Below are 21,424 nucleotides of genomic sequence, written 5' to 3'. Positions count from 1 at the left end.
ACAGGAAACTGGGCTAGATAGACCTTTGGTCTGACCCAGTGCGTCCGTTCTTATGTTCTTATCCTCCCTCACAAGGAACCCATCCTCACTCAGAGATACAATATAAAAGGTTTTCCTTAAGCCCTTGTCTGCACACACAACTTTGTACTGATTTAATTCAAATCACCTTTTAAATAGAGCTAGTTAACCCATGCCAGTCCCTGCGTGGATACCTTTACACTGGGTTAGCAGGGTGTGTGTGTGTAGGGCAGCCCCTCGTACTCTGTGAGGGGATTGTGTGGTCTATTTTAAGCCTCTGACTCAGTTTAATTTTTCTCCAGATACTTGGATGTTGTTCCTCTTGGCTAGAGAAGTGATGTGCCCTGCCTGGAATCACATGCCCCGGCGACGGCAGAGCTGGGGCTAGAATAGAGCTCTGTCTCCTTCTGCCGGCATCACATGGAGCACACAACTGTGCTACTCCATGACCTCACACTCCACTTCCTGCTGGGTTATCCCAGGCAGGCCGCCCATTCTTCGAGAAACAGGGAGTGCAGACACCCCCAGAACTTCCCCCCAAAGGCACTGCTTGAGACCCTCTCTGAGCAGCCCCACCCCCACCCAGCATAACAACTGGTACAACACTCTATTCAACTCCATGGGATCCCTGAGTGACTGCCACAGACCCCTGTTTAATGCCTAGAGAGCCCTACTTGTTTCATTCCCATCAAATTCTTTAGCTTAGGCTCGTGGGAGGAGTATGAGTAGGTTAGTGCCCCCTTTCCGCTCCCAAACCCATCTGACTGCAGCATCACCTCCATGCTATTTGTATTACAGAAACAGCTACAGCCCCCAGCGCAGCTGCCCCGTACAAGCTCATAGGAAGAGCCGTTCTGTGACCCAAAGAGTTTCTCTCTCATCTATTTAGCTAGTAAAGGGTGGGAGAGAAGTATTATCTCCATTTTACAGTTGGGGAACCGGGGCACTGAGAGATGAACAGCCAGATTTTTCAAAAGAGCCCAGGGCGCTGTAAATCGGACGCGGCGCCCTTTTGAAAATCGGGCCCTGGCTGATGTACGTGAGGTCACCCCGCGCGTCTGGCAGAGCTGGGAATTGAATTCAGGGCTCCTGGTGAGCAGCCGGAAGACCATTCTTTTTCTCTAGCCCCGTGTTTCTCAGTTGCTGCATTGTGATCCCCAGGGGGTGTAACAAAAACCAGCCTGCAGGGTTGTGAGAGGTTGAAAATAGGAATACAATCCAAAGCAAAGAAAATCTCACTCCCCACTCTCCGCAGCCTCGCACGCTTCACGGCCACGTATTTTCTGTCCAACTCTGGAAACGCACACACAAAACGCCGTTATGTAGGCACGAGCACACAAGAACGATACATCGGTATCCTTTCAACAGGACTAACTTTTTGTTTTGATTTTGGCCACATATACGAAGGATCCGTAATGTGTTTAGATTCAGTGCCAGAGTATTTTGCTGCCTTTTCTTATATTGTGCTTACACTGAGGGTCTGTCTACACTGCAGCTAGCAGTATACCTCCCAGCCCAGGTGGACAGACTCATGATAGCTTCACTCAAGCTAACACTCCAAAAATTGCAGAGTGGCTAGTTCCTCACAGGTGGCATTACAAGCTAGCCACCTGAACTCACACAGAGAGAGTTGGGCAGGCTTTGACTCCAGCGGCTAGCCTGTGCCATCTCCCAGCTGCAGTGTCGACATACACTTTGTGTCTGTTATGGTAAACTCGGATAAAGAAACACTTGTTATGCTCTTAAATCCGTTTGATTTCTCTTGCATCTGCAATAACAAACAACATCAGTTCAGAGTCCTTGTTGCTTTGAGCCTTTGTTTAATACAAAAGGTCATGGAGTAGGCAGGATTAACACAAGCTATAAATATATCATTAAACGACACATGAGTTGCTTTTCTACCACTCAAAAACAAACATACAACATGGAAAAGTTTGACAAAACACTCAGCTGTTCCTGGCAGGCAGCCATCGGCTGGTAGCATCCCCAGTGTTCTATCCACAAGTCAATTGATCGTTAATCATTTTAACGTAGGACTGTTACCTTAAAGTATGCCTCTGCTCTGAGAAAAATATCTACAAATGACACTCGGGAGATCCATGTTTGTTGTGCTGATTTGGATTTCCAGATCAAATACACTCAGTTTAAAATATTTTTTTTTTAAAAGGTTTGTTGTACCTCCATTTATACTCAGTCCAACTCCACTGGAGGTAGAGGAGTTGACTTGCCCCCTGCTCCCTTAGCTGAAAGCTGCATGCACGCACCCTGGGATCTGAAAGGCAAGCTGGTTCCATTTGGCTCATGAATTATGAAACCTGGCTAGTGCATAATACAATTCTGCCCGCACTATCCCTCTGTATCCCCATCATCATCAATGGCGTTGCACAGGTGGTGGTGGAATGGAGGGCAGATTAACATTGCTGTCAACGATGCGTAAGCAAGAGTACAGTTCAGCTCACTCTCCTGCAGCAGTACTGGCTTTGCAGGTCTAATAGGAGCTGCAAAACAAGATACAACTGCATATGCAACGGGGCAGCGGGGGTGGAGGGAGAGGGAATTCACCATTGCCCCGCCCCTTGGGCAGTCATTTACATCAGATCAGAACTGCAGTGTGTTCCAGGATGAGGGTCAGTCAAACCCAGGGAGCTGATTGGTTGAGTAGGAAGGAACCATTTTTTACGTGGTCACTTTTCAGAACAGAAGCCCACTTTAAAGTCTAAAAAGGTTGTAAGGATTCAGGGCACCTCCCTGTAACCTACTGTTACAGCGCGGTGGGAATTGAGGCCTCCAACCTGATTTCCAGGACCTGTTGGCTTTTGAAGGTTCCAACTTTCTGGAACCCTGCAACCACTTCCAAAGATCCATGCATCAATCCGAGAGGTGCAGCTTCAAGTGAGCATTTCACAGAGCTCTTCCCTTTAATCCTGGCAGTGCTGTTAAGCATCAGCATACTAAAGGTGACCCACTAAGGGGGAATAAAATGAGCTTTTGCCTTTTTTTTTTTTAAGGTTGGAAAAAGGAAGCTTGAAAGATTTTTCTTTTAAAAGCTTTTTTCCCTTCGCTTGATATTTTCAAGGTAACATTTCCGGAATGCAGAGTCTGGTCCTCTCTGGTTTTGTCAGAGGGGTTCTGGGATGGGGGCTTTCCCAGCCCGTCATTCCAAGGTTCTCAAACGGTGGTAGACGAACCACTGTGGGTCCAGAGGAGACTTGCTGGTGGTTTATGGAGAGCTGGCTGATTTATGGTGCCGGCTCCTCCGCCTCATTTCCCCTGCTAAATTGCATCAGCAGCTAGCTAAAAAATCTATTGAAGCCTTTCCGGTTATCGCTCTTCCATCTCCGCAATCGCCACAGGGCTGTTATGTGATGGCAAATGGAAGGGGAGACTGCAGAAGAGAGAGGCGTCATCTGCAGCACTGTCTCTATCAAGATGTGATCCCCTCACAATCATCTGAGCATCTTTCGGCCTTAAGGGTTTGCTGCCCCTTTCTCCTCATGAACAAAAAGAGCTTTTCTCTCAAACATCTGCACTAGGCATGAACAAAAAGAAGCAAAAGCAACAAAAACGCATTCTGAGGAGTCTGGAACGAACAAAATCAAATAGCCTCCCCATTAAGATTGGATGTCTCTTTCTAAAAAAATATTCTCTAGCTCAATTCTCAGATATGGGCTTGAGGCAGGAATTTCTGGGAAATTCGCTGGCCGGTGTTATGCAGGAGGTCAGATCACAAAGGTCTCTTCTGGCCTTAAAAACAAAACAACTAACAAACAAAACTATGGATCAGTCAGGTTTCACTTTCCTGAAGTTTGATGTCATATTCCTACCTGTTCTCCAGACATCCATATGGTCTGTCAGGGGAGAGAAAAATCTGAAATGCTAATATAAAAAAACCAACCTCAGGGGGAGGGGAATATCCCCCTTAAAAACGCCACCTTGGGTTGATATTAGAAATTGATTTTTTTTTTTTAGTAAGTCACCTTTCAAAAACCTTCTTATCACTGTGCCACTAAGGTCCTAATTTTTCAGAAGAGCTCAGGGCCCAATTTCAAAGCACTTGGTACCCCCAATTAGGGCCAGATCTTCTCAAGTTCTCAGCTCTCATTTAGGCAGCTAGGTAGAGGTCAAATTCACCCAATGTAACGTATTACACTCTTAGAAAATTCTGGCTTGTGGGCAAGTGTCTCTCTCAGCTGATTCATAGGGTAGGAATGTAGCAGTAAGTCCAGCTGCGGCAAAAGGAGGCTCAAAACAATTTGGAAAAATAAAAGTTGCAAGTGACGAGACCCAGTCCCCAGGGAAGAGGAGATCGGTGCCTGCGTGATGAGGACCATGGAGTGGAGAAGTTCTGGAGCAAAGAGGGCTAATTCTGAGGCCTATCACTGAAGTGTAGCATTGATTTTCAAAGTGGACCAATAAGGGGTTTTTGCTTAAATATAGACAGGGCGTGTTTTTTGTGCTTTTAAGGAACTACTCCGCTAAGCTATTCTCTTTCACAGTTTAAAATGCTTCTCCTTGGCAGTCTTGTGTTTCTTCTCCAAACCGATACTCTCTCCTTTTCCCTCTGCCCAACTCCCCCACTCCTGCTGTCAGAGGGAGGTGGCGAAGCCGATTCGGTTGTTCCGCCGGTCGAATTCGGTGTAGTATTGCCCGATGAAGCTGGCTCCCAGGATCCAGAGGGGGCCGGTTGGAGGAGGGATGTCCAGACCTGAGAATGCCACGATGCAGATGTCCTCTCCATACTGGGATTGCTATGAAAGGAAAGAGGCCCAGCTTATGAGGACAGACGCCGGGGGGAGAGATTCCTGCCCTGGATTGGAATTTGTTTCCCCAGACCCTGAAATGCCCCAGGTAACTGCTCCCCCCCACCCCCCGGTTGCTACTTAGCTCCACAACCTCTTCTCCCAGGAGTCTGGTCCACACTTCAGTCAGCCAGGCCTTTCCAGCCAGGCCTGCTCCAGATTCCTGCTCCTCACCCCAGGCCCTGCCCCTCACACCAGATTCTCCTGCTGCTGTGCTCTTCACTCCTGAGATTTTGCTGTGAAGATGTGAAATTACCCAGGGAGGGTTTGTGTTTTGTAAAAGCAGGGGGTGGGGGGTTGGAGTCAGGTCCTCGTTTATCCAGACAGCTCCACCAACTTTGTGAGCTTTGGAAAAACTAGTTCTGGTTTAGGCTTATTTTTATTCCTAGGTGTGTTATGGGAATAATATATTGGGCATAAGTCTGGAGTCCACGGCTGATGATACCCAAAATAACAGCTCTGAACCAGATAAAGAACACAACTGGGGAACTGCCCGAAAAGAAGTGATCTCTTGCTAAACCCTTTTCTGCCCTTAATGCTGGCACACATGTTCTTTAGTGGGCATCACCTAGAAATCCCTTGTCAGGAGCAGCAGCTGCCTTCCCCCACCCCCACCGCCATTAACAGAGGATAGGCATCTCACCCGGAGGACGTAGGCTGAGCCACTGAGTGTGTAGACCTTCCCACCGAGGTGGAAGGCGATATCGGGCAGCAGGTGGACTTTGTCACAGTCAACGACATACTGGAGCAGAGGAAGGAAGGAGAAGGTGATTAGGTTCTACAGAGGCTGTCTCCTGGGGCTCAGAGCAGGACGGTCCAGCAAAGAACCTACTGTAGGCACAAGTAGCCTCAACTAGAGGCTGTTGCATCTCATTCGATAAAGCAGACCCATGCTAGCAATGGAGACCGAACAGTGTGGGGCATCCCATATCACCCGCCCCCCTTCACTGCTCATTTGGGCTTCTTGGACTACCTCACCCCGCCTCCCAAAGAGGTGCAACCACACAGAACAAGCTGGAAGGAGACCAAGAGTGAGTTAACAAGACAGTAAAAACCTGGGGGCCAGGAGTCCTGTTCTGCCTCCCTCTGCCTGGGGCTGTGACTACGCTCCCAAAAGGAATCTCTCTCCTTATCCACCCCTGGCCAGCCCTAACACACATGGAGTCTTTGACCCCTGGCTTCATAAAGAAGTCATCAACACACTCCATCTGCTCCTGCACCGCTGGGAGAGGATGAGATGACCTGTCTCTGCCAATGGGAATGGCCAGTGCTATCCCATGGTCTGGAAAGACAGGGGCACTGTCACAGCCAAGGAGAGGCAAGCTGCGTGCTCTCCCCTGGGAATCAATTGTAACCTCATCCCCAGCACCTGCCCTAGTTCCCAGGTCGGGACCTCGTGAAGCTGGCTGCTTGGTCACATGCCAACCAGCGAGCAGATGGACAAGAGCGAATGGTGGGTTTGCTCACCCCTCCTTCTGCCAGCTCCGCCGCCTGGATGGCTCTCATCAGCACGGCTATGGAGCCTGCTGGGCCGGTGATGTAGGAAGCCCCAGTGTCGATAGCCACCGAACAACCTTCTTTGCAGAACAATGTCTCAGCACCGACAGACACCCTATGGAGTGAAGGAAAGAGCTCTGACTTTCCCCTACCCTCTCCCCTCCCGACAGCACTCTGGTCACCCCTGCCCTGTAATATCAAGGTCAACAGGAGCCTTAGAAATTACATAAATCTAGGCAGCTCCCTCTCTCTCCTGGCCCCTCCAATCAGCACCAACTCCTTCCCTCCCAGTCCATCTCCTTCCACCTCCCTTCACATCCTGCTGCTAGGTGCTGACGTGCATCTGCTCTGACCCTTCCAACAGACCCAAGCGCTCTTCTTGGGCCCCGGCCACATCAATCTGCTAGCTCCTACACATTCCTCCCAGCCCCAGCCCTGTAACACATACAGCTCAGGGTCAGGAACCCCAGGCTCGGGGCTGGGGTGTACGTGGGTGGCTTGTGCATGCTGAATGGGTTCTAGCGCTGCGCTGCCAACGACTCTGTGTCTCCTTGGACATATCACACCCTGTGTCTCAGTCTCCCTGCCTGTGAACTGGGCTTACCGACCTCCCGGGACTGGACTGTAGGTAATTCTCTCATGTTGAGCACGAGGAGGGTGACACACGAAGTCAGCACTATTCTTGTTAACCTTTGGGATCCAATGTTATTTGTCCCCCAGCACTTTTTGCAGGCGTTAAAGGGGTTAACCCCAGTGACCCAGCCCGATTCCAGCTTTGATAACTCTACCGTACCTCCCCAAATCCCTCCCCACCTAGGAGGGAGGGAGCTAGGTAAGGGCCAGGCGTGCTCCCTGCTACTGACCCCTTCATGCTGATCTGCCAGTAGCCGTTCTTGTTGACGTTCAGGTAGTGAAAATCCCCCGTGTAGTAGGCTGGATCACTTCCTCCAAGGATAATTTCCCCTCCGGGTTTCAGAAGAGAGTTCCTAGGACATAAACACAACAGAGTAACTTCCTAGCTTGTCCCTTCTCTCGGGTCTCCACTCCAGGAAGGCAGGGCCTGGGGAAACCCCATAGGGACCAAGACATGATGCCTTGCAGATTTCCCATGTGCCAGATGAATCGAGTGAGGGGAGTTAGTGTGCACGGTGAATAGAGTCTGGGAAATGGCTCCAGCATGCTGAAAGCTCTGATTAGAGGCTTCTTGGGGATCTCAAGTTCACACCTAGCAAAGCTGCCATCAGGCTGCTCGGGCAAGGCCGTGCTTTAGAGGCCGAGGAGTGTTCCAGTGAGCGTAATGGACCTCTTGTGTCAGTGGCCCAGTAAGTGCAGAGGGAGCTCATACTAACCAATACTGGGCTGCTAAAGGGAGTCATTTTTTGGTATGTTTCTGGCAGAGCTAGCAGAGTTTACCGCCCAGCACCGGGGTGCAAGGGTGATTGTTAGTGTGGTGACGCCTCGAGAGGGTTTGTGTTTTATCATCTTCTTACTTCGAAGCTCTGCAAAGAAAGAGAAATCTAATAAAACAAGGATCCTATGGAGATTTTGCCTTCAGGAGCTCTGCGTACCAGCTGGCCAGATCCTGAACTGGTGCAAGCTGGCCTAGAGCTACACTCATTCACATCAACTGAGGATCTGGCCCAGGACTGCAGACCAAGGACTTTGGGAAAGGCGTCATTAGGCTCTGTTCATCACTGACAGTCGCACCTTTACGAGAGAGCACGAGATCCACACGTGTCGCTTCACATTCTGATTTCCAGATTTGTTTCGCATTATTTTTTGTCTCTTGAATTTAGTTTTACTGCTCATAAAAGCCAGGAAGTGACAGCACCAGTGTGGGCTGAGCACGGTGCAGATGGCTTCAGGGTAAGCTTCCCCCAAGCCACGCTTCCAAAGGCCTTTCACTAAAGCTGGCCGGGAAGCGGGGGTCGATGCTGCACACATGTTGGATGGAAACGGAGACATTTTTAATTCCATCAATATTTTTCCTCAAAAGTTTTTGGATTTTCATTGAAAAAACGACTTCTCCTCCGCCTTTTCAGCTGTGGAAAGCCCAAACAATTTCGGTTTTGGGGTTTTCCCTTTTTTCACAAGAACCTGAACATTTTTGGGGTCACAAATAATTTTTCTGTAAGAAATACCCATTTGTTTAACGAAAAAGCCATTTTCCACCAAAACATGTTTTGAATGACAATTTTTGACCAGGTCTGCCTTTCACTCTGACCTGCAACACCCCTGGTTAGTCCAGTAATGGATCCCCAACACAACTGTGCCCGGCCTCTCAATGTTGGTCCACAGCTTCTCCTATTACTCCTGTTCGGGGCACCCACACAACTCTGCCTGTGCCCTTCCAGCCTGGCCCCACAGCTCCTCTCTTATTCAGTTCCAACCCTGCCAACCTTCCTGCTCTTCTGTTTCTTGAACAGACAGTGAAGGCCATGCCAAACAAGGCCATAACTCTGAACCCAGACAACTTTTATCCCCATTACTCTTGCAGTAGTGAACCCCAGAGACCTCCACCACACTGTACAGGACTAATAGACTCATGCAGCACTCCCAGTTCCTCTGTGGTACAGGCTGTTTGCTACGAGCGACACCCACCTGCTGTAGTAGACCGAGAACACATCCTCCTTCAGGATCTGCTGGGAGAGGATCCGGTCAAACACTGGGGTGATGCCATCGATGGCCTGGCTGGGGTACCCCATGCCCAGCACCCCATCAAATCTGGCAAAGATGAAGGGGAAGGCAGGCAGCGCCGTGGCTTCAGCAAAGACCTGGATGATGGGGATATCAGCCACCTGGGGAGAGAAGAGTATGAGACAATGTAGATTAGTCGAGGGTACATGGGGGTCTAGTGTGTTTCTCTTTGGTGCACAAGTATCGTGCACTCGGGTATTTTGCATGTTGCTCATTTAAACACTCAAGAGGGCTGGGAGCACAACAGACCCTGATTCATCCATGCAGAGTTCAAGGACCAAGGGATAAGTAGTGAAGCTCCCTGATCCTGGGGTTTTCAGGGACTACTGCTGTTTCCAGTGCAGATTAGAGCAGCCACACGGGCTGCTCTAACCCCGTGCACACATGACCACAGCCACTATGAACCACTGCAGACGCTGCTCTGCCCCGCATCCACCCCAAACACTACTGCTGCTCAAGGGAATGGAGATCATCCCTCCCAACAGCCTGATTTTCATGTTGAGCCCCACAACTCCCGCTGACCTCTGATGGGAGCTGGGGGTGCTCAGCCAGGCTCCAAATCATTGCAGGTGGAGCCACAAACCCTGGCTTCCGTTCTCCTGTATTTTGGGCAAAAGTCTGACAGGCTCCTAGCCCTGTGGAACTAACAATGCCTGTGGTGATGTGAGTTTAAACAAAACCTACTACACTCCTCGCTATTGGACATTCCAGGGTTGTCAGTGCTCTTGATTTTTTCAGGACCCTTCCAATACTTGACATGGTTCTTAAAGCACGAAACTCCAGGAATCCAGTGATTATGGGAGAATCTATGCTTTCATTTACCGGAAAAAGGAAGGGCTTGTCTACATGAACACTTAGTTTGAGGCTAGCTGGGGTGTAAATCGACCCCGCAGTAGCCTGCCTCACACTACTTAGCTGTGTGGATGCAGCTGCCATGCACTCAAAGAGCTGTAGTCTACTTTGCTCTACCCAGCTTTGAAACGTGGTTGTGTGGTGCGTCCATGTTCCAGGACAGAACTGGCTCGACTGATGGGGGAAGCAATCCTGTCAGTCTGTAAAGTGCTTTGGGATCTTTGCAGATGAAATCTTTGCTATAGAAATCCACTGAGTCAATGGGCCAGATCCCCAGCTGGTGCAATGGGTATGTCTACATAGAAGTCAATGGTGCTCTACTGAGTTACACTAGTGGAGGATTTGACCTATGCTGGGGGCGGGTAATGGCCTGATACAAAGCTTAGTGGAGTCAGTGGGTGTCTTTCCATTGACTTCAATGGGCTTTGGAGTAGACCATCGGGTTTATCCTTAGCATGGCTTTGCCAGCACTTACCATGGCTTTGCCAGCACTTACCATGACGACATCCTGGCTGAGGAAGCCTTTCACGCTTCCTGATCCATACTGGATAGCAAAGCCCGTTCCGTTCTCCAGGTACGTGCGTGACTTGGAAGAGTCGTAGCGGTTGTGAGACACTGGGGATACATTAGAAAGGAGAGTGGCAGGAGTTAAAGCCAATCAGCATGACAGGCGGGCGCTATCTGCTTCCATCACTATAGTATGTGAGTGCCTCACGAAGGTTAATTAATTCTTCCGCCCCCTGCCCTGTGATGCAGTGAAGAATTATTCCCTTTTTACAGAGAGAGCCTAAGCCAAAGCCCATCCAAGTCAATGGGAGTCTTTCATATGATTTCAATGGGCTTTGGATCAGGCTCAGAGGGATGAAGGGACTTCCCCAAGGTCACCCAGGGGGTCAGTGTCAGAGCAGGGAATAGCTGCCCAGATCTCCGATTCCCTTCATCACAAGATCAGACTCCCTCCACAGGTGCTGGCAGTTTGTGGCAGTTTTCCCACATTCCCAACTTCCTGAGATCTGTTCTGAGATGTCATTCAAGTCCTTTCCTCCCATCAGCCGTGCTCTCTCCTGCTATGACCACACACATGCTCCCACCAAGTGGCCGCGTCCAGAACCCTTCCCTGCACCGTGACACATACAGTCCCGCCTGGAAGTAGTGTTTCCCTATGATTTCACCATGCACGTTGAGGTGTGAGTGTGCACTTTGTTACACCACAGGCTTCTTCCATACTCCCCACTCTGGGTCCTATGCAACCTTCCTATTGAAAATGATGCAGGCTGATTGCATGAGCCACAAGAAGTGGGGTCTAATTCTGCTCTCAATCCATTGAGTCAAATGGAGTCCTGATTTGCACAAGCCCAGAATTTGGCCCCTGACAGTGTTCCCAGGTGGCTTGGGCATGAGACACTCCAGGGCTCACCGCAGGCGCTGTAGAGTGGAGAGCATCTGTAGGAAGGCACCCAAAGGTTGGCCGAGCCCGTGTCAAAGACCACCTTGAAGGTCTGCGCTGGTGTGCCAATGCTGATCTCGCCAAAGTACTGGGTCTGGAGAACACACAACGGGAGGAACGTTAGAACCAAATGGGAGCCCCGGCAATGCCGATTTGGGCTGGGCAGAGCATTATCCCTAAGGAAAATGACCTGCTTTCCCATCGATGCACTCTAAGCGTAACAAGCGCCTCATCAGAGGATCTCACAGCCATTAGCAAACGTTAATACTTAAGTCACTCCCTGCAAGCCTGGTCGACAGGTACCATCATCCCCATACGGGCAACGGGAGACCTGCTCCGGCTCCACCACAGACATGCTGGGGGACCTTGGACAAGGCACTTGGGCCCAGATTTTTAAAGGGTTTTAGGCGTTGCTCTGCTGAGCATTGCCAGGCCTGAGCAATTTCCAAAACCGACGTAGGCACTTCAGAGCCCATGTCCCGTCGACTTGCAAACAGCCTGAGTCCCTTTTAATAACGGGACATAGGCATCTAAATCGCTTCGGCCGGGCAACGCCGAGCCTTAAACAGGGCTAGGCCCCCGTGTCTCTGAACAGCTCCCCCGACCCCACCGACAGCACATTCTTATTTAAGTGCTGCCAGGGGACTCAGGGCGACACAAGATTGTTCCTGCCCTGAAGCGCTCTCTGTATTTCCCGGTCCTGTCCGTTTCCCTCCGTGCTTCCCTGTAAATGGGAACGCGCCTTTGGAACATGGCAGATTCTCCATCATTTGAAGTCTTTTAATCAAGTCTGGACGTCATTCTAAAAGACACACTATAGCTCGGTCAGAAGTTATCGGCTTCCCATGTGGCGATAGCTCTGTCAGTGCGGGACAGGACGACGGAGCTGCGTCCACACTAGGGGGATTGTACCGCTTTAACTACAGCAGGGCAGATAAAGCTGTACAACTCTTGTGTCGACAAGCCCGTAAATATGGAAGGAGACCTGGGGATGGGTACCAAAGCAATGGGGAAAACTCACGTCCAGATAGTTGGTGAGGATGGTGGGGGCCGTCCCGTTCCGAGGGCCTGTGGCACCGGCGTATTTATTCTGCTTCAAGGCAGGGAAGACGTCTGACACTTTCACACCCATCTCCTGCAAGGTCTGACGGATTGAGGGCATTTTCTTTAGTGGGATCCTGTACATTGGGGGAAGAAGGAAAAATGCCAGGGGGTTAGGGTAATGGTTGCAAGGTGCCTGGAGGGAGCGGCAAGATAAGATGCCGGATAGCTTGTCAGATTTCCTCTGCATCTCAGGAAAGACGGAGCTAGACCCTCAACTGGGGTCATATAAATCAAAGGGGGCTACACAGACAGCAGCTGAGGATCTGACCCGTTATGCATAAATGCTTGAAAATCCCCATGTGCCCGTTCTTTCATCTGGGTCCGCTTCTGCTCTTACTGACGCTGGTGTAAATCAGGAGTGATTCCACCAAAGTCAGCCGAGTAACTCCACAGCAAAACTGGTCTGAGAACAGAATTGGGCCTGTAGAAAGCCACACTGGGGGGAGAGACCCGACGTTCCTCTAGGCTGTCACAGCAGCTGGCCTGGCGAATGCAACTCAGTTACTCTAGGTGGCGGTAAACACCTGCCTCAGAATAACAGATCTGCCGGCCTGACTGGAGTCTGGAGCTCACAGGCTGCCCCAAACTGCCCCTCTTATCCCAGTGGAAGATGAAGCAGCTCGGTGACTGGCACAATCAGCACAGAGCTATGGAAACATGTCCCCAGATGACCCAGCATTGCTCACGCCTAAGGCCAGTCACAGCTGGGTAGAGCAAAACGACTGCATGAGGCCAGATCTCACGCTTGCCGGGCCAAGGATGCAGGAGACTATTATATTCTATTGACACTGCAGGGGGAGTTTAAGGAGGCGGAATGGCCTGACGCGAGTTGGAATTTGGCCAGGGCACGGTGGTCGTCCCCCTCCTCCGTCCCCCCTTCTGCTGTTGCAGAATATGCCACTGGACCTTTCAGACCCTCACACGGTCACTCGGGATGTTGGACTTCAGTCTCATGCTGGGGGACAGACTCACCCCTGAGTGCTGTATCAGGGCATTGGTGCAGTGCGCTCCTTACGGAGTCCCAGCAGCATGGGGGCTGCGCCCCTATGGGACGGGACAGCATCACAATACAGGGTATCATTTGCCACTAATAGCTTTATAAAGTCACTTTTCCTTTCCCTCCCAATGCTCCTTGGTTGCTGGGTCCCCTGTATTCCTTACCCCTGAAACCCCATCCATGCTCTAACCACAAGCTTTTACTTCGTTCAGAGGGTTTGTCAGATCAGACCGAACCAACAGTCCATCAAGTCAAGAGCATTTTGGATTCCTCTAGCATGGCCTTGGTTCTGGAGAGTAAACAGAAACCTCCCCATACAGCACCTGGCTAGTTATCTTTGAGCCTCTGCACTTACTGCCTTCCCTCCGCCTTCTCTTTTTGCTGTGAACATTTCTCATTCTTCTATGTTCTCCTCCAGCAAAGTTTATTCTCCCTCTCTTGTTTCCATCCTGATCTACACCACTTCTCTTTGCCTTTCTTTTCCTCTCTCTGTGGGTCTCTCTTTCTCCATGTTCTTCTGTCTGTCTTTCTGTCTCCGGTCATTCCTCATGTTACCTGTCCGCAATCTGGGGTAAAATTTTCATGGACTTTCAATGAGACATAGCATCCTAAAAATGCCCAAGTCACTTTTCAAAATGAGACGTCAGCTCCTAAGTCACTTTGGTGCTTTAGAAAATGTTATCCTTTCTTTCCCTGCCCCTCTTCCCACATTCTAATGTGTGGTGAGTAGAGAAGTGTTAGGAGGAGAACGGTTTTTTTTAGGGACAATTCTGAAAAATCAAATAAAAAAATCCTTTTAGATCCACCCACAAATGAACATTTTCAAGCCAATTGAAAAGCTGAATAAAATATTGTTTCGGGTTGAATGAAATGTTTTGTTTAGATTTTGTAAAATAAAACGGAAAGAAATTTGGAAATGAAAAGTGGTTTCAAACAAAAAAATAATTAAAACATTTCAATTGTTTCCGAATTTGCAGTTTCCCCTCCGCCCAACACAAAGAATTTGGCAAAACCAACACAAATGTGGGAAGCGTTTCCATGGCTCCAAGTTTGCATTTTTTGCCAAAAAACTAATTCAACCGAAAAATATCACCTGCTCTACCAGAGATGGCCCCAACCAGCGAAATTCAGGCCCACCTTTCCCAAAGCTCAGAAGCATTGGGGTCCAGTGTTTCAGTCTAGGACCAGCCCTTGGGGTGACCTATTCACTAATTACCCCCCCCCTCGCCCCCCCATTGTTGGGCCCTGAGGCATGGTCCCTATAGGCGTTTACAAGGCTAAAAAAATACTCTGTTCTCAGACACCTGACTCGGGTTCTTATTTTGTCAGTAAGAGAAGTCTCCTAAGTGGCAACACAGCCTCCAACTTGCCATTCCCGTGAAGTTTCTGCCCCCATGGACTCACCCCCTGCGGCTGCCTCTGCCTTTTCCAGACCTGCTCTGTCCTGGCCCTGCAGCCATCACCCATGGGTAGGAACTTCTCCCACATCCCCTTCAAAGGCCTAATTTAAATTGTGTGGGATGGATTCTCATCTCATTTGCACTGGGGAAATCTGGAGTCACTCCGTTGGTCTCAGTGGCATTACTCTGAATTTATATCAGTGTAATGAAATCAGAATCGGTCTTGAGAAATGCATTTGGAAACAGAGGAAGCCCTTGCTGTGGAAACACGGCAGGTGGATGCTGTGCGCTACCTGTCCTTCTCTGAGTGGTATGGCAGAGGTTGGCAATTGCTGGTAGGTTCTCGAAGTAGGCAAATGGGCCAAAATAGTTGTGAATTCTTTGGCTGCTCTAGCGACACAAAGCAGAAATAAACCCAGTTCAGCTGTCTGAGGATAGCACAGCCTCTGCTTCACCCGTTTCACAGCTCATTTACGATTTAAATGAAAACCCTTCGTCTTCCCCTCTTCATTTTTAAAAATAGAGACACTGCTGACCAAGGCAACCTCCCCAAGGGACCGAGAGCAGAGAAAGCCCAGACCCCTTTAGTGAACCTTTAAAAAGTGAGGGCCGGATCCTCAGCTGGTGTAAAGCAGCATCGTTCTATGGAAGTCAATAGAGCTGCACTGATTTACAGGAGCTGAAGCCTGTGTCATCAGTTACAGCCAAAGTGAAAAGAAACATGCTAGAGAGATTAACACACACCCCCCATCCCTTAGGCCTTTAGTAACATACAGAACGTTACCTTTGGAAAGCATCAATTGAAGAGCAGAAGAATCCTGCACCCCAGGTAGCCATCACAAAGATCAAAAACTGCTGCATCTTTCTAATTTGCTCCCTTTGCTTGGACCTCTCTCTCGCCACTGCTGAAACCTCTCTCTGGGACAGCAGATTCTTGCTTGCATCAAAGGAGAGGAAAAACTCATTGTGCTTTTATAGCCAAATCTTCTGCATCTGTTTAGGTTTGTGCTCAATGCGGATTGGAGGAAGACTGGGGGATAACAAATCCTGCCAATGGGGACACTCCATAGGTACACAGATTTTGGAGCTGAGCTTGACGTCACTTCCTGGCAAAGGGCGGTTTGGGTGGGACACACACACACACACACACACACACACACACGGTGCGGTATACATCCCAATAAGGCAGCTCAAATCTCTCCAGGTACACTAGGGCAAACGGGATTTAATAAAAGGATTTAAAAAATAAAACCTCTCCATGTAGCTAACCTGTGCTCTTTTAATTTATTAGCATTCCAAAGTCATCTCAAAGTATTTAACAACACTTGGCATTTACGCCACATGGGCCAGACGGTCTGCAGGCGTAAATCAGGCTAGCTCTACGGAAGTCTATAGAATGAGGGTGAATTGGCCCCAGCTGAGCCCATAATAATGCTGTTCATTTTAGGAACTTGATGGACTTTGCAAAAGTGGGTGAATTTTATCCTCCCCAAGGCCTGGACAGGTGGAGTGATTTGCCCAACAGTTGCACGGCTGGGAATAGAACCCAGGGAACCTGGCTCCCAGTCCCTCCCTGCTTTGACCACTAGCTCACGCTACCTCCACTGAAGCCCCTAGGCAGGATCTTCAGCTGATGTAAATCAGCACAGCTTCACTGACGTCAATGGAGCAGTGCCCGTTTGCACTGCTCAAGGATCTGACCTGTCTGGTTGTCATGCACAAGTCATTTAGGGAAAGGCTAATACTGTGGTGGTTGCATCTCCGAACTCCATGCTGAGGCACTAAGGGGAGTGGCCTGACTTAACACTGAAATGAATGGGACCTGTGGATGCCCAGCAGCTCTGAAAATCTTAATATAAGAACTAGGGGCCACCAAATGAAATGAATGGGCAGCAGGTTTCAAACAAATACAAGGAAGTTCTTCTTCACACAGCGCACAGTCAACCTGTGGAACTCCTTGCCTGAGGAGGTTGTGAAGGCTAGGACTATAACAGGGTTTAAAAGAGAACTGGATAAATTCATGGTGGTGAAGTCCATTAATGACTATTAGCCAGGACGGGTAAGGAATGGTGTCCCTAGCCTCTGTTTGTCAGATGGTGGAGATGGATGGCAGGAGAGAGATAACTTGATCATTACCTGTTAGGTTCACTCCCTCTGGTGCACCTGGCATTGGCCACTGTTGATAGACAGGATACTGGGCTAGATGGACCTTTGGTCTGACCCATTGCGGCCGTTCTTATGTTCTTATCCTCCCTCACAAGGAACTCATCCTCACTCAGAGATACAATATGAAAGGTTTTCCTTAAGCCCTTGTCTGGACACACAACTTTGTACTGATTTAATTCAAATCACCTTTTAAATAGAGCTAGTTAACCCGTGCCAGTCCCTGCGTAGATACCGTTACACTGGGTTAGCAGGGTGTGTGTGTAGGGCAGCCCCTCGTACTCTGTGAGGGGATTGTGTGGTCTATTTTAAGCCTCTGACTCAGTTTAATTTTTCTCCAGATACTTGGATGTTGTTCCTCTTGGCTAGAGAAGTGAAGTGCCCTGCCTGGAATCACATGCCCCGGCGACGGCAGAGCTGGGGCTAGAATAGAGCTCTGTCTCCTTCTGCTGGCACCACATGGAGCACACAACTGTACTACTCCATGACCTCACATTCCACTTCCTGCTGGGTTATCCCAGGCAGGCCACCCCCCGGAATCCAGAGGGAAGCCTTTTGGGGGGCATAGGAGCCCGGAGCTCCAGGCCAGCCCTCCATAGTCTGAGTCGGGGGAAGCCCTGCCCTCCAGTAGAAGCGGTTCCCTGTGAAGGAGGGCCTCCCCTATATGGCATGGGCCTGCTGTCACCCCCTAGTTGCAGGGGTTCCCTTGCTGTTTGGACCAGACCATATGTGGTAGGATCCTAAACTGCTCAAGATAGTTAAGACCAAAGCAGACTGTGAAGAACTTCAAAAAGATCTCACAAAACTAGAGTGATCGGGCAACAAAATGGCAAATGAAATTTAATGTGGATAATTGTAAAGTAATGTACATTGGAAAAAATAACCCCAACTATACATACAATATAATGGGGGCTAATTTAGCTATAACAAATCAGGAAAAAGATCTTGGAGTCATCATGGATAGCTCTCTGAAGACGTCCAGGCAGTGTGCAGAGGCAGTAAAAAAAGCAAACAGGATATTAGGAATTATTAAAAAGGGGATAGAGAATAAGACTGAGAATATGTTATTGCCCTTATATAAATCGATGATATGCCCACATCTTGAATACTGCATACAAATGTGGTCTCCTCATCTCAAAAAAGATATAGTGGCACTAGAAAAGGTTCAGAGAAGGGCAACTAAAATGATTAGGGGTTTGAAACAGGTCCCATATGAGGAAAGATTAAAGAGGCTAGGACTTTTCAGCTTGGAAAAGAGGAGACTAAGGTGGGATATGATAGAGGTATATAAAATCATGAGTGATGTGAAGAAAGTAGATAAGGAAAAGTTATTTACTTATTCCCATAATACAAGAACTAGGGGTCACCAAATAAAATTAATGGGCAGCAGGTTTAAAACAAATAAAAGGAAGTTCTTCTTCACACAGCACACAGTCAACCTGTGGAACCCCTTGCCTGAGGAGGTTGTGAAGGTTAGGACTATAACAGGGTTTAAAAGAGAACTGGATAAATTCATGGTGGTGAAGTCCCTTGATGGCTAAGGAATGGTGTCCCTAGCATCTGTTTGTCAGTGTGTGGAGATGGATGGTAGGAGAGAGATCACTTGATCATTACCTGTTAGGTTCACTTCCTCTGGGGCACCTGGCATTGGTCACTGTTGGTAGACAGGATACTGGGCTGGATGGAGCTTTGGTTTGACCCAGAACGGCCATTCTTATGTTATGTTCTTATGTTGGGTGCCTGGCTTCAAGCAGTCAAGTAAACATGGTGGCCAATTCTATTTTGGAAGAGAGAAAATGAGTCCCCCACCGTCTTGTGGGTGCCATTGCCCAGCCAGGGGCCTGTTCTTGAATGGAGCACAGGAGACTTAAGATGAGCCTCAAAGGGTCAGCAAAGGGGTTGGGTTTCTTTAATTGACTCTGTATTTATTTTCCCACAGGCTGCCTTGGACGCAGCCCTGATGAGCAGGGATTTTCCCAAACCCAGCTGTTTCCCTCCCCTCCCTCAGGTTAAAGGGAACTGCGGGGCTGGCACACAGGTCAGACTACGTAAGAGCTCTGGCTGCGTGTGGCAATCCAGTAAATAACGCAGGGTGGGAAGCGCTGGTTCAAATGAAGGGTTGTGGCTTTGGTGCGATTCCTGCCAAGCCCAGGGAATCAGGCTGAAACCCTGGTCTCCCAATGAGCAGCAGAGTACTCCCTTTAGCTACCAGGCAAGGCATCAAAGCAAGGCATCCTTTCAAATGATCAAAATCTGGGACCACGCTGAAAGCAGTGCTCACTGTCACATGCTAGCCGACACGTGGACCCGATTCTCCGCCGCCTTGTCCATTGTGGAGTCATTTACCCCTGTGCACAGCTACTCCCAGAACAGAACACTTTGCCCAGGGGAAATCAAAAGATGGGGGGGGGGGGGGAAACAAAAAAACAAAAAACAGTGGAGACCTGGGAGCAGTTAGTGCCAATCGGCATAGTTCCATGGCTTCATGCATGCCGGCTGAGGGTCTGGGCCTCACAGCTCGATCCATCACCACTGTCATTTGCACCAATGCCAAGTTAATGCTGAATGCCATCAAATCAGAATGGTTGTGTTACGTCCCCACTTTGCACTGGTGTAAATAATCGGGTGAGGTTCAAGGATGAATTGAGCTCTCCATGGTCTTGGGAAAAGGGCGGGGGGCAGGGGGGCGTTAACCTACCCAATATTAACCAAGCCCAGACCTGCTTCTTTTTAAAGTTACATCTAGGAGACAGTTGCATGCAACCAGCTAATAGGGTCACCAGATAGCAAGTGTGAAACATCAGGACATTTTTTTTTCGGGGGTGAGGGGATATAGTTGCATATATAAGACAAAGCCCCTAATATTGGGATGTCTGATCACCTGGCCAGCAAAACTCACAGGCCGCATTTTAAAATGAATAACTATCTATAACTCATAACGCAAGCTACGCCAGGTGGAATCTGTTTGGGCATTACTAGAATTCTTTGCAGAAGGCACAGTGCTGGTCAGCTCGTTTAAACTGGCATAAATGGAGCTAGGCTGATTTATTCTCATGGGGCTGATTTATTCTCATTTTCCCCATTGTGTGCAGAAAACTCACAGTCACAGACATCAGCAAACGAGCTAATGGTCCAATGCACACTGGAGTCAGTAGGAGTCTTTGCATTGACTTCACTAGGCCCTGGATCAGGCTCTTGGAGCACTCAACCAGGGGAACGATCTCAATGGCTCAGGGACCTCAGTGGGAAATTACTCGGAAGGCAATAAAAATGTTCTCTCAAGGAGCCCGGTTACATAACAGCCCATGCCATGAAATAACTAGCTAAACAAACAAACCAATGCATTCATAGTTCAAACAGCACGTTGGTTTGGAATGCAGCTGTTGCACTCTGCCAGCAGCGCCCGGGGAAGGGAAAGACTTGAAGAATGGCTGAGAAGAGGACTCCAGATCCCCCATCCACCCTTAACTCCGGAGACCACGCTTAGTGGTGTGAGACATCTTTGGAACAGGGTCCAAACTTCCTATCTCCGTGACAGGCTGATTCAAACTCCCAGAGGAAAACTCGCCAAACGTCAGGGTTTGTAATCTGGATCCAAAAATCAAATTCGTCCAAATATCGGGGTTCGAAACCTGGATCCAGATCCATCCCCCCCCCCAAGGCATTCAGATCCAACCAGTTAACAGAGACAAGGGGAAGCTGTGAACACAGATCCGGGGCCTAGAGCCAGGAGTTTGGTTCAGGCTAAGCTTAGAGCAGAGATGATATGCTGGGCCCTATGTTAGTTGCAGAAATGAATGCTGAAAAGAGCAGGTGGAGCAGATTCTGTGCCTGGCTCCTGCCCCTATAGGCCACCATTAATGCAAATTCCCCTAGGGTACCAGCACAGTATAGGCTCACTGTGAACAGCCCTCTTCTGCCTGCCCCCCTCACCAGCCACAGTGCAGGGGTTTGTGCTGGGGTGAGACATACAGGGTGGGACTACAGGGGTCCCGGGCACTATTGAGATGCGTTGCTGTAAGTTAGAGCAGCTGGGGTCTGCAGCCCAGAATCTGGCAGATAGACAACTGGTGTACAGTCCACTCAGCCTCAGGTCTGTGCCTCCGGCCCTCCAGCCCACAGTCAGAGCCAGCGTGTTTAGATGCTCCCTGGATGCAGTTTGTTCTGACTTGGCAGCTTGTTTCTGGCCCCACAGCTTTGCCCAGCCAAATCCCCGCCCAGTGAACCTGGCCCCAGGGGACTTTCCCTTGTAGTGCTGGTTCCGCTCCATGTCCCCGCATGCTCAGGGAAGGCAGCTGTTCATTCTCATCTTTGTGCCTTTGCTTTGCAGGGCCCAGCGGGGTCATGGCTAAGCTACCTCAGTCCCATGAGCCCGTCCTGCCTGTCGTCATTTCCCATAGAGGGACTCGGAGACTCCGTCCCTCTGGGGCCAGGGGCTCCGGGATGCGTC

At 49.4% G+C, this 21,424-nt stretch overlaps 1 protein-coding gene across 1 annotated transcript; it reads right to left on the bottom strand.

Moving 5' to 3' along the window:
* Positions 1–1,808: 1,808 nt before the first annotated feature.
* REN (renin) lies at positions 1,809–15,817 on the bottom strand. Its single transcript, XM_008173751.4, has 9 exons — positions 15,596–15,817; positions 12,332–12,488; positions 11,281–11,404; positions 10,360–10,478; positions 8,916–9,112; positions 7,178–7,300; positions 6,285–6,429; positions 5,461–5,559; positions 1,809–4,766 (listed from the first exon to the last, which is right to left on the bottom strand). Exons 1-9 carry the CDS (start codon positions 15,670–15,672, stop codon positions 4,605–4,607), a joined length of 1,203 nt encoding a protein of 400 aa, XP_008171973.1. The 5' UTR covers positions 15,673–15,817; the 3' UTR covers positions 1,809–4,604.
* Positions 15,818–21,424: the final 5,607 nt, after the last annotated feature.

Source organism: Chrysemys picta, chromosome 4, assembly GCF_011386835.1.
Source record: "Chrysemys picta bellii isolate R12L10 chromosome 4, ASM1138683v2, whole genome shotgun sequence".
Lineage (NCBI taxonomy): Eukaryota > Metazoa > Chordata > Testudines > Emydidae > Chrysemys > Chrysemys picta.
This window is presented reverse-complemented; position numbering and strand designations above follow the sequence as displayed.

What these genes read in the sequence shown, in the direction of transcription:
- REN (XM_008173751.4), bottom strand. Translation starts at nt 15,672, where the DNA reads ATGCAGCAGTTTTTGATCTTTGTGATGGCTACCTGGGGTGCAGGATTC. An exon ending in TCAATTGATGCTTTCCAAAG is followed by an intron (nt 12,489 to 15,595) that starts GTAACGTTCTGT and finishes CCCAATGTACAG; the next exon opens with GATCCCACTAAAGAAAATGC. An exon ending in TCCACTCTACAGCGCCTGCG is followed by an intron (nt 10,479 to 11,280) that starts GTGAGCCCTGGA and finishes ATGTATCCCCAG; the next exon opens with TGTCTCACAACCGCTACGAC.